Source organism: Neolamprologus brichardi, chromosome 9, assembly GCF_056152115.1.
Source record: "Neolamprologus brichardi isolate AB-2024 chromosome 9, ASM5615211v1, whole genome shotgun sequence".
Classification (NCBI taxonomy): domain Eukaryota; kingdom Metazoa; phylum Chordata; class Actinopteri; order Cichliformes; family Cichlidae; genus Neolamprologus; species Neolamprologus brichardi.
The window spans coordinates 1,576,610-1,590,587 of NC_142112.1; the positions used below are offsets into that span (position 1 = coordinate 1,576,610).

A 13,978-nucleotide genomic window follows, 5' to 3' on the forward strand; every position below is an offset into this window, starting at 1 on the left:
TGTATGTTGGAGGTCAGGAGACAGTTAAAAAGGCTGTGTCATGGTTTGGGGCTGCGTTTGAGCCAGTGGTTATTGGGGAAGTATAAACACAGAAAACTACAGTGAGATGTGTTTTCCATCGTGCTACGGCTTCATTTTTCAGTTTGACAATGACGCCAAACTGCCAGTGCAGTAAAAACGTACCTCGCACTTTCTGTCAGCTCAGAGATTCGACCTCAACATTAGTGGAGCAGTGCATGATCATCTGAGAACATCTGAAGTTAATGAGTATTCACCAGCTGCCCTCACAGCACTTCTGATGAAGTGTATTTCTTGACGCAGCTAAAACCACAGGTGGAAACATCTATAGAGTTTCTGCAGTTAGCATACACACCAAATCTGGGACTGGATGCAGCAAAGAGGTTAGCCTTTGGGGGGGCTTGCCTTCTTTGATTTTTTTAAACACCAGTCAGCCACTGACACTGAGAGAGAAGAAGCTACAGGACATTTCACTAAATTCATCCACCATTTCATGGATCACGCCTGACAGACAGGCCACAGTATCTGAGGAGGAGCTGTGTCAGTGTAGTACCATGAAACTGTGTGTGTGATTTGGTGATGTGAAATTCAGAGCTCCACAGGGTACTGTGTTGTCTCCATTTCACCTCAGACGGTCAGTACAGCTCAGTCTGTGCTCATTCTGCAGTGGCTGCATGTGCTATTGACAGGCAGGAGCAGTGCTTAGAGAAATCATCTGAATGTGAACAAGAACAGAGGCTAATGATCAACTTGAGAAGGAAGAGGCAAATGGTTGGTACTGGGACAGAATGGTAAATGGACTGATTGTCATATAGCACTTTTCTACTCTCTGTACTCAAATACATATAACATGCCACATTCACCCAATCACACCCACTCTCACAAGCACTGTCTCTAAACTGGGTGCTTTTCTAACTACATTCTCACACACGCATGGATTCATCGGAGAGCAACTTGGGGTTAGTATCTTGCCCAAGGACACTTGACATGCAGACTGGAGGAGCTAGGGATTGAACCAGCAACCTTCCGATCAGTAGGTGACCTGCTCTACATCCTGAGCTCTACAGCACACAATGTTAATGTTGCAGAAAAGTACAGCTACCCAAGTCCCTGAGATATATATATATATATATATATATATATATGCCACACCCACTGGATTATAAGGTGCATTAAGCAAAACAAAACAGTCAGATAAATCAAACTTTACTCAACTCATTCTTCTTGCTTCCTCCACTTCTGTACCATTGATTCATTAATGCTGAATTCTCTGCAGCTGCTCTATTCCCATGTTGTTGCAGTATATTAATGACTAACCTCGTATTCTGGATGGATTATCTCAGTTGTTCTCCTGACTGAAGTTTGCTCCGTGTATAGCATCCTGCTATGATTGCATTTGTCCCTAACCACCAGAATCCCTCACGTTAACTTTTATCGAGTGGAAAAAAGTTAGTGTTCATCCTCCAGCATCACTGTGTTTATGCTAACATAGCTGTGTCGCTAGCAATCACGTAGCACATCATTATATACCAGCTAGTCCAACTTCAGTAATCCTACAAACGTCACTGCTGTTTAGTTTTCTGTCTTCATTTATGTTGGAAGTGATAACAGAGCTGTACGTTTGAATGTTTCAGAAATCTCTCAGTCAGAACATGCTATATCATGTTTAGCTAACTAGCGAGCTAACTTCCTGCTAACTAAACTAAAGCAGCAACATTGATCATTTTATTAAAGGTGAAAGAATTTAGACAGTTTGTAACTTTAATTGGCGCCACAGTGTTCGTTTGACTTTGGGACCTGAAGCGGACGGAGTTTTGGACCCAGATTACTCCACGAGGCTCTTGACTACGGTAGTCGTAATGCTCCGAAAATCCATCAAGCAGTGCGGCTTCGTAGCTACCAAAGTCATACTAAAACAAACAAACATGATAGATTTTTGAGTGCTGTGTAGCACATAAAATTGGTTCGAGGTCAGTAAGCACAACCAGAATTCATACATAAGGCATACCAATTATAAGGTGCACTGTTGATTTTTGAGAAAATTAAAGGATTTTAAGTGCGCCTTATAGTGCAGAAAACATGGTATATGAAGTCCAACACAAAGGCTATTTACAAAAAAGGAGTGAGCAGGTGCAGTCCCAAAGGAAGCTGATATTCTTAATATTCAGAAAACATTTAAATGAAAGGTAAAATTAGAAATCATCTAATCAAAGTTCAAGCTGACTAAATTATGAGCACGGACATCATAATAAAATGATATATTTAATATTTTTACAACAAAGGTTTTAATATTTTGACATGTTTATGCCCCGCCAATACCAGACTCTCCCATTCCAACTCCTAAAGTGCACTAGAAACAAGGACATTTGGTAGATAACTGCCATCAGATATTTAAGACATAGACTTGACCAAACGAATGAACTTAGATCAAAGGTATGAGCAGGTTGATTCACAGCACAGTACCATTTAATGCAACTCAGTTACAAAGCAACAAACTAACTGAATGATAAAATGTAAATTCCAGTGGCACAGTTACTAATAAACAAAAAGTCCATCAGGTGTTTCTATCACTCAAGAGAAGTTAAGGTTTCATAATGGCACGAATCACAATTTATTATTATTAAAGATTGGCAGGCTGAGACATACTACATTGGCTTGGCAGCAGAAAATGCATGCATGAACACATTCACCAGAAAAAAAGACAAACAAAGAATCAAAGAAATGATGGGGAAGAAAAGTCACCTAACAAATTATATTCCCAATTCAGTTTCTCATTTTCCTGTTTGATTGAGCTTCATCTTCCCCATTGTGACCGCTTCTGTAAATAAGGACTGTGCTTTCCATGCTTGTGGATGAATGTGGAGTCCTAAATCCTCCTGGTCTCTTTAGGTATCTGTAATGTCTCTGAGCTCTATGACCTTAGCTATATGCACCTTGGGTTGAAATACTTTGCTTCTGTACCCCTGTGGGTGGTATAAAAGATACTCTTCCCTGTTGATTTCATTTTCATCCTCATCATTGTCGTTATTATCAGAACTGTTGTCAATAATCACCAACTCAGCTTGAATGTCTTCCTCCTCCTCCTCAGCATTCTCGTAGCCCATGAAGATCATTGATATGGGTTCTAACTTCAGCTCCCCTGGCAGAGTGCCGACAAGGTTCAGAGAGACATTATTTTCTGCACAAGAGGGTAAATCTTTGTTAGAGTCACCTGAGGTGCCTAGCAAGGGATCAGGATCAAATTTATGGTGGACGGGTGAAGAACTAGATCTATCTAATGTTCTGTAGACTGGCTCTTTGGGTCCAGGCATTCCTTCAGGCCTGAGTTTAACTGAAACAAGAGCTGCTGTGTTTGGACTGCTTGTATCTGTCGTGCTGTTGGCGAATGCTCTTGGACACTTGGTGCTAAAGTGTGACTGGGGTATTAGAAAGGTCTCACACTTGGCCTGCTCTCGAGAGTGCAGTTTGGCCCCTTCTCCAACTCTTCGTACTTTTAAAGTCGAGTCTTGACAGATCGATAGAGGAGTTTTGTTTGGGGATTTTTGTTCCTGCAGGCCTTGGCTGCAGTGGTTCTTCTCATTTAGGATTAGAGATCCATTTTTGAATGAGTTTACACTCCGTAAGGGGCTGGGTTTTGAGTTTGTTAGTGATTTAGTTGATTTCCTTGGTGTTGATGGCCTATTCGTCCCTATATAGGGTACAGAATAGACAGGTAGATGGTACTGCACCTCAGTAGGTACATTCCTATCAGCGGCCTGATGCAGAAGCTCTTCTACCTCTGCAGGGGTCATCTCTCCAACTGTTTCACTATGGATTTTAGTTGTCCCTGGGTGCAGTGCATACACAGACTTACGCCCATCATCATACACCTTTATCCCATTCTTTTGGATGGTTTCTGGGATGATGGTTGAAGCTGACACCACATGACTTTTGCCTGTTTTCTTATCATTTTCCACACTGATCTTCATCGCAAATGTAGCTGGAATGAAAGACATAGATGAACTCTTAGGACATGTACTGGACAATAAATATTGTTCAAATAAAGTTCATATTGCTGAATTTTCTTCTAATGCTAGATTTGGAAGAGTTTTCTTTGTATTTAATGACAGAAAACCTCCCTCAGCACCTCATGAAAGCTCCTGCAGTCGTCATAGTGGCTAAGATGAACAGGCATATGGCTCAATACATGAGCCCAGAAAGGGACTAGCAGAAACCAGCAGGAGAAAAACACCAGCTGCTAATAGACAGAGCAGGTACTCGAGAATTGCAAGATCAGACTGAGCAACCTGTGCAACATCTCCATCGACTACAAGAAAACCTGCGACTCAATGCATGGGATGCTTAGAACTGTACAAGATGAACAAGTCCCTAAGAGCCATCATCAAGAACTCAGTGGGAATGTGGTGAACAACACTACAGGCCAATATGTCTGTGTAGGTTCTCAGTCATTAAGGCCACAGTAGGCTAAGGAGCTTGGAAACAAAGCCAGTGGACTTTTGTGAAATTTTGTGATTTTCACCTCTCATCCAAAACACTTGTTTACTTCTAAAACCAAATGGTGGAAAGTCCGAGGTATTCAAACACTAGTGGGAGTTGACCCTGAAGAGGGTCACTGACCCACTATCAATCTGGCTGTGGACTGGCTGTTTAATTTCTCCGATGCAGAAGTTTTAAGCACTTCTCCCTGCACCCACAGCATACACTATGCTGCTTAGCTTGTTTGTGAGTTTTGTCCTTGGATTACCTGTCATGGTTTTGGTCTTTCTGGTCGGGCTCTTTCTGTGTTTAGAGTTGGGTTTTGAGAAATGGTTTATGTTCCTACGTTCTATTGATATACTTTGGTTTCTTTTTGTATTTTTTGCTTAGTCTTTTGTTCGTGGGTCATCAGCCTAATGAATGGTTTGCCTTTATTAAGATGATTCTGTCTCCGAGCGTTTGGATTTGGGTCCTACACATCACACTCAGCCTGTTAATTCCACAGACCTCGACAGACCTAGTTTCCATCTAAGGGTGTGCCCGTGTCGGAAGTGCATTGGGATGTTGTGCTTGGAGTTTCTCTGACAGACCTGCTACATAAGGGATGACAGTGTCGTTCCATTTGTCATTCTGTTTCTCCCCAGTTGGTTTCTGACCTTCTTTCCTGTGCGTCTTGAAGACCCAGTTGGAATAATCACATATGATAACACCTTTCTTTATGTGTGTGTTCCCTAATGCTGTCCACAAACTTACACTGAATCAGATAAAATCATATTGTCCTTTGATTTGGTTTCACTCTTCAATTGTGTCCCTACAACTAAGGCATCAGAAATGGTCAGGAAACAACTACAGTAACTAAAGGTTTTACGTACAATATAATTTTTTGCTGGGGGAATGCATTTGATACGTGCTGCTTCAGTCTATCTTACTACAACCATTGAAATGCAAACTGTGCATGCATGTATTCACTTGGTGATATCGAAAATGTATAAATACTGTAATTGATTCTAATCTGCTGCTGAGTCTATGTTACACTGTTGAAACTGAAGCTACGAGAACACAGGACACACACCAAGAATTCCTGTGGAATCACGCATGTTAATTTCACTTTGATCTGTGACAAAGTCACAAACCTTCTTTATCAGGTTGTGGGACAATAAACAGTTTCAGAGCTCTAAAGTACAGCCATCACCTTAGAAATACAAAACAGCACTGATAATTTTCTGGAATTACAATATTTTTTTTATGCTCTAAAATACTAAATTAAGATTTGCTTCAGCATTAATTGCCTGTGCTTTTTACAACAGATTTATAGACTTTTAATCACCACTTCATAAAATAGGTCATAGGGACCATTTTCTGTGGAAAACTAATGATATAATCTGGGAAATGGAATAATGGAAGCATCCCCCTGGTATGTTGCCTGAGCTTTGTGGTAGGTCCCAGGCCTCTGGAAGAAGCCCCAGGAAGTATCTTCAACAAACTCAATAACATATTCAACAACAGTTTAACCATGAAGTCTAAGTTGAGTAACTGAGTATGCTCATGCTCAGTTAAGCATGTGTGTGACAAAAGAACCAGTTTTTATACCGTCTGTGGTCACGAATTACCCAACATTTTACTGAAAAATACAGGACAGCATGTTTTATCAGTAAAGGCAAACAAAACGTCTACGCTTTCATTGATTTTAAATATTTCAGCACAGTTTTGGGAGGACAAGCCATTTTAAATAAAGAATACAGATCATTTTGGGAAAGAATAAGCTGGATCCAAAGTGGATACACATCCAGTCTGAATCTGCAATCCTTATGTCTTTTGGATTTGTCCTGCAGTGCCAAAGGACTGAGAGCAGACACGAGTCAGGGTAATCAAACTCAGTGTTGCTATATTGAGACTTTAGATGATTTTTAGTGGTTCTCGCTCTGACTTTCAGACACTGTGCCTTTTAAAATGTTTTTTACAACATGTAGTCCTGAACTAATTCTCAATTTGTACACAAATGTAACATAAAATATTGAGAACTCTGACAGGATTCAGCTAAAAGTCCACTTGAAAACACATTTTTTGAGTCTTGAACTCATTTCAACCTCATCGTCTCTCAAATATTCACATCATCGTTACCCAACTGTAACAGACATTTTTTTCATTAGTTTGGCTAATTACAAGATAACAAATGACTAATTATTGATCAGTGTGTTATGTGTCTAAAGTTTTATATAGATAAGTTATGTAATGTACCCAAAAGGTTGGTTCTGTTCATCTGGACGCAGCGTTATCAGTGGGAGAAACGTTTCATCACTCATCCACGTGACTTCTTCAGTCTCAGCTGACTGCAGCAACAGGACCACTCTCAGCACAGACCAAGTGTGTTTGAACTGTGTCTTCTTTCCACCTACTTCACATACAAGGCTCAGTTCTACAGGCAGAAACATGGGTGTGCCATGGGCTCCCAGTTTCACCCATCGTGGCCAATTTGTACATGGAAGAAGTGGAAAAGAGGGCTTTGCTATCCTACCCTGGAACACCACCAAGTCATTGGTTCAGGTATGTGGATGACACCTGGGTGAAAATCAAATCTCAGGACGTTCCACAATTCACGGATCACATTAACTCAGTGGAGCGACACATCAAATTCACCAGGGAGGATATGAACAGTGGCAGGTTAGCCTTCTTAGACTGTGAGATCTCCATCAGTAATGGGGGACATCTAAAAGCTGATGTGTACCGTAAACCTACACATACGCATCAGTATCTAAGGTTTGACTCTCATCATCCACTGGAGCACAAACTGGGCGTCATCAGGACGCTACAACACAGAGCGAACACCATCCCCACTGACACAGCAGCCAGGGAGGCAGAAGAACATGAAGAAGGTCCTGAGTAAATGTGGTTATCCCAGCTGGACTTTTGTCAAAGCTGGGAAGGCTCCTAAAGAAAGCTCCAGATGACCCAGGAGAGAAGGACAACCGCTGCCTAAGTGAAAACATGTAGTGATCCCGTACGTGTCAGGAGTATCGGAGCAGCTGAGAAACATTTTTTCTAAACACCAGGTCTCTGTGGCTGTAAAACCCCAAAACAAACTGCGCCAAAAACTGGTCCACCCCAAGGATCAGGTCCCCCAACACAAACAGAGTAACATAGTGTAGCTGGTAAGTGCAGGAGGATTGGCAGGATTTATACATCGGGGAAACCAAACAACCAAAGTGGATGGCACAGCACAGAAGAGCTACCTCGTCAGGCCAGGACTCTGCAGTCTGTTTACACCTACAGGCCAGTGGACACTCTTTCAATGATGAGGATGTAACATCCTGGACAGTAAGGAACGCTGGTTTGAGGGCGGAGTCAAGGAGGCCATTTACGTGAAAAGGGAAAGACCATCTCTGAATGGAGGAGGGGCCTAAGGGTACATCTGTCACCATCTTACAATGCTGTCATTGCAGCCATTCCCCAACTCTCTGTGAATGAGACTCATGGCCATTGATCAGTGGTTGTTGATCAATAGTCATGAGAATTTGCATTATGATGAAGGTGACCTCCCAGCCCAGTGTTCCTTCAGTGGGCTGGTTTCAGTCATTATGCAAATGTCCTGTTTATAAGATTGAAACCTGCAGCTGAGACTGAAGACGTCACCTGATGATGACGAAACGTTTCACCCAGTGAAAACGTCCAGATGAACAGAATCAACTTTTTGGAGATTTACCTGGATGACTGAGCATCAAGACTGATGTAATGTACATTACATTTTTCCAGTGCAAGGAAACTGACAGCTGGCATCAGATGTATGATACAAACAGCATGTACCAGTCACATAACCACTGAAACATGGTAACATTGTTATAGACTAGCATCAGTATTATAGGTTTCAGTATTGTGGCTGATCAGTGTATTCTTAGCATCATGCTGAAGGGTGATCATTGTAATCCATCTGCACCAATGTAATATTTTACAGCCTGTCACAGAAGTATACCTTTCTTTGGTTCATGGCTACCGAGCTCACATACAGGATGGGTTTCTGCTGCTGCCAGTGGAATGAGTGATAGCATATCTGGTAGTGGTGAAGGGACATGATGGGTCACATCTAAGAAGAATATAAGACCAGTGAAATAAAAGCAAGCACATATATACATATATCACCATTTTTAAGATTTCATTATATTAGTAATATGACACATTATTCCAGTATGTGACAACAAAGACACTTATACCAGAAATTACAGATCAAAATGAAAACTGATATCCATCTTCTGAATGAATTCTCACAACTGATGCTCAGTTTTATCGTGCCATAAACGTTTTATTATGTTTCTAGTAATCTGTGCACACTCGGGATAACCAAGTATCCCATGATGCAAAAGCTGCTATTCTGCTTTAATGAAGCTCTAATAAGTTTTGTAACCATTTACCAGGAGAAATTACTCACAGCACATCAAAGAGCTAAAAAAGTGCACACCTGGTTGGGACTCTGCGTGTACCTCCTATATGTGGAGACAAAGTAGTTCAGGTTCAAAGTAGTGAAAGAAGCATGAAGTAAACATCACAGCAGTGCTACAGTTCAGCTTGTTTAGTAACGGCAGTCCACAGCTGTTACATTAGTAATCTCACTAGGTTAAATGAAGACAGAAAGCAAAGCAAATCAGGCATATTAGTCCTTGCACTGCATCCTCACAATGTGAGTAATCCATTTATCCGCCACCTAATTCACTCGAAGCAGTCGCTTGTGCAACAAAGCCCACCCACACAGTCTTCAGTGAGAACATCTTATTAGAAACAAGCAGAGCTTACAGAAAGCATTACAGTTAGCAGGGAGTCAGGAGAAAACATCATTCCTTTAAAAAGGTGCTAGAATCTGTTCACAACAATGAAAATTCAAATCATCATCGTCCTCGGTAAAACTGGCGTGGATTGCTTAAAAAATGCAGTAATTGAGTACTTAGTGTTTTTAAAGGAGACCCCAATGGACAATGAACAAGCCTTAGTCTAAGAACTTAACTGACCTAACTGCAGATTAACACTACAGTACACATCTATAGTACACTATGCACAGTGCTTTGTGTGTATATCAGTCTAACACTATAATTCTACTTGTGTGATTATTTTCTTCTTGTAGGCAAATATTTCTGCTGGTAGTTGTGTGGCAATGAAAACACTCAAGGCTGATGCTGTTGTCTTCATCATCAAAGTATAGTTTTCTCAACTGATTGTAATGAAACAGCTAACACGTAACATTAACTAAAATATTACTAATTACCAACTTCATCCCTTATTTGAGTCAAATGTGTTCGAGTCAAATGTGGTTGTAACATTATAAGATTAAGTTACCCTGCTCCTCGTATGAAGATAATGTGACATTAAGGCAACATGACATCACTAACAGCAGACCAAATAAAAGACTTAACATGGCAGTGGGGTCAGGTGCAGAATTAAAAACTCTAGAACAGGGATCGGCAACCCTGGGCACGCGTGCCACAGCTGGCACGTGAAGGGTTAATTGATGGCACGACCATAGCTGGACTGGCCATCTGGGCTGACGGTGATTTTTCGTTTCTATGGGCCGATGATTTTTTTTGTAACAGTATAAACAATGAGAGGTGGTGGATTGGCCAGATGCTGGCAGATGTGTAAAAATAACTCTGGTGGTGGCTGTGGCGGAGCTTCCACAGAGGCCAGCAGGTGGATGAGGGAAAGGGGAGGAGCAGAGACCCGAGGCGGTGAACTGAACTTCAGGTAAGAAGTTATGACCTGCAGTCTATCTGGGTCAGATATAAACCAAGTTTAGGTGGAGTTTATTTTCATTGTGCTCACTTTTTACAGTCAGTTACAATAACTCGTACTGCGTACTAGAAAGGTTTAATGAGCAGCTGGATTTTTCTCGCATTAACTGGCTCAACACAGAGGACATCGAAATGCAGCTGATTGAACTGAAAAGCTCGACTCTGTGGGGTCAAAGTTTGCAGAACTACAGACGCAGCTGGAATCCACAGCTGTGCGTGTTCATGGAGCTGCATGTTCACCTGCTGGACGTCACTACCTGACAAGTTTAACTGATTCAGAACATTGCAGAGGCCTTATTGACAGTATTTGGCTCTACATGTCTGTGTGAGCAGGTTTTCTCTCACATGAGTCCTCAGGTAGCCTCTGAATGCTGGACACTGGGAGACCTGTGTCTCTGAGTGGGAGACCAGAGATCACATTAACATGTTTATCTCTGTATTTACAAACATGCCATATTGACCCAGTTTATTGTTCTTATCAGTGTTGTGAGGAGACCATAAATAGCATTTGTATTTTCTGTTGTTCAGTTCATTTGCTGTTATGGATAAAAAGTCTTTTTTTGTTTCATAATAGCTGATAACTATTCGCTGACAGCTGCCAACATCTGTGAACAATATAATCTATAAAGTTGTTCTATATAGTGTGTAACTGTTAATATAGAGCGTTATTAAATTTATTGCTAATGCAATCATATGGCACACTGACTTCTGAGGAAATTTTAGATGCACTCATCATCAGAAAGGTTGCCGACCCCTGGCCTAGGCCATGTGCCCGAGGACTACCACCAAAACTTCTTGGGGTACTGAATAGGGCCGCGCAAAGCCCGGCCACACAAAGGTGGAGGCTCAGCTGCTGGATCTGATGATTCTCGAGCAGTTTGTCAAGGGACTCCCGACAGGAACGGCGGAGTGGTCCTTTGCCATCACTGTGTCACAGGCCAAGAACCACCTGGCAGCGCAGTCAGCTAGCCTGCTAGCCTGCCTCAATGAGGAGGCTTCCCTACTCCACCAAGCAGGAATCTTAGAAGTGTGGGTGGACACCAGCATCATGACTGTCTTCTGACAGAGGGGGGGCAGGTGTTCCATGTTGCAGGCCCTCTGACACCTTCCCTCAGTCCACGAGGGACGCATAGTGGTAAGGTGGTAAGGGGTATACACCAGGCTATTGTAGACTCAGGGTGCACACAGACCTTGGTCCACCAAACTCTGGTTTGGCCCGGGGCATTGCTGAAGGTAGAGTGGGTGGAGGTTAAGTACATGCATGGGGACATACACAAATATCCTACTGTGCTGCCAGAAAATTAAGTACAATCCCACTACAGCAGTCTCATGACAAAACTCTATACTCAGCCTTTGACCAAGTGATAAAAATTACTGGTCACATGGTGCGCCCTGACACAGCACTGGCCTACCTGAATTTTGTATTAATCAGACATAGACTGTATTGGGTGAGTTGTAACAGTCGCACAGAAGAGGAACACACCCAGTTGTTGGTGCTTTAAAGCTTTTGGGAAATTCTCTGGTTAGCCTGGCGAAGGAGAGAGATGATTTGTGGTCTGGAAGTGCGAAATTCCACTATTCCCACCTCCCCCCATTGTGATGACCATCTCACACAAGCCCAGAGAATGGGTGTTGCTGCATTGCAACAGTGTTTTGCAGATGTGTTCTCCCCCCTGCCTGGCCATACCACACTCAGAGCACAATTTTGAAATGTGTCCTGGTGAGATGGTGCATTCACAGCCCTACAGGTTACCTCAACATAGGTTTAGCCCCATAGTTCTTATCTATACGGTTCTATGGTGACTACCACAAGGTGAATTGTTACATTTTGATGCATATGCCATGTCCCGGGTCGACAAGCTCCTGGATCAGATAGGCATTGCACCTTTTTTATGACACTGGAGTTAACCAGTGGCTACTGGCACATCCCCTTATCTCCAGAGTCTAAAGAAAGTCATCCTTCTCCACTCTGTACGGTTTGTACCAATTAGCCACACTTTCGTTCAGCTTGTTCAGGGCCCCAGCTACTTTCCAGTGTCTCATGAACCTGCTGTATGACATCATCATCCATAGTGACACCTGTGCAGAGCATGTGCAGCAGGTGGCCATAGTCCTAGAGTCTCTGAGGCAGATGGGGCTCACAGCCAAGAAGAAGTGTGTGAGCAGACAAAGGGAAGGTACAGTATCTGGGGAGGTGGGCAAGTGCGCCTGCAGGAGGTGAAAACAACACCCATCGTATACTGCCCATGTCCCAAGACTAAAAAAAAGAGGTGAGGCAGTTCTTGTGGCTGGCTGGTTATTGCCGCCGGTTCATGCCGAACTTCGCAGAGCTGGCCAGCCTCTTGACTGCTCTAACCCAAAAGGGTGACCCAGATCTGATCCAGTGGACAGAGCAGTGCCAGACAACGTTCATACAGGTGAAGAAGGATCTCTGTTGCAAGCCTTGTTCCACATGAAAAACTCCACTGAGTGATCTTGGAAAAAAGCTGGAAATAAAACATAACTAGTACTCCAATAGTGTGTATGTATGGGTCCTTTGTGTCACACAGCCTTTAATGTGCATCATCTGTTATTGGGAGCTGTGTTGTTTGATCAACATAAAAACACATCAAAATACAGGTGTGTGTCTTTGATTTGTTTTATTGCTTTCCTTTTTCATTGTCCATTATTCTTAATCGTACTAAGGTGAAAAGCCAATACTAGCGTACTAGTAGCATTAATACGTCCAGATGTATTTAATAAGTGACAAGCATGAGTGTCACAGCCAAAAAGGCAAGCTGAGTGTTAAAAGGCACTTGATTTTTGCTTACCTTGATAATGTCTTCAGCTGTTCTCTCCACCTCTTTTAGCCGCCTCACCACAATTTCTTCATTGGCAGAGATATTGAGTTCTTGTGCTTCCAAGGCCTCAATCTCCTTCTCCATTCTGTACAGTTGAATATGAACAGTGTTAGCAAATAGAAAAAGAAATCACTTGTGCATCCAAAACACTTGGATGTTAGGGTGTCTCTGAATAGCTTCAACAAGGTAAGCACAAGACTTTTAATACATGGCATTATGGGTTGTACTGGGTAGCTGTGTATTTTGCATTTTCAAACGATTTTCAGTAAAATCATAATTCACGTCGGCAGTAATGACACCCGGTTACGCCAATCGGAGGTCACTAAAATCAATATTGAATCGGTGTGCAACTTTGCCAAAACAATGTGGGACTCTGTAGTTTTCTCTGGTCCCCTCCCCAATCAGACCAGGAGTGACATGTTTAGCCGCATGTTCTCCTTAAATTGCTGGCTGTCTGAGTGGTGTCCCAGAAACGATGTGGGCTTCATAGATAATTGGCAAACCTTCTGGAGGAAACCTGGTCTTGTTAGGAGAGACGGCATCCATCCCACTTTGGATGGAGCAGCTCTCATTTCTAGAAATATGGACAAATTTATTAAACCCCCCAAAATATGACTATCCAGAGTTGGGACCAGGAAGCAGAGTTGCAGTCTTACACGCCTCTCTGCAGCTTCTCTCCTCCTGCTACCCCCCAAAAACCCATCTCCATAGAGACTGTGTCAGCTCCCAAAAAGACAAAAAACAAACTAAAAACCAGCAATAAACAACTTAAACATAAACAATTACAAAGAAAGAACAACACAGTATCCACATCTGAACCAAAGAGTAAAACAGTGAAATGTGGATTATTAAATATTAGGTCTCTCTCCTCCA

At 42.3% G+C, this 13,978-nt stretch overlaps 1 protein-coding gene across 1 annotated transcript in view; it reads right to left on the reverse strand.

The window, feature by feature from the left end:
• The window catches only part of palmdb (palmdelphin b), a 65,246-nt gene that overhangs the window by 27,068 nt on the left and 24,200 nt on the right, over nucleotides 1-13,978 (reverse strand). Inside the window, exon 5 of the mRNA XM_087845802.1 lies at nucleotides 13,076-13,190. Coding sequence (XP_087701928.1) covers nucleotides 13,076-13,190 — 115 coding nt within the window. The remainder of the gene's footprint in view (nucleotides 1-13,075; nucleotides 13,191-13,978) is intronic.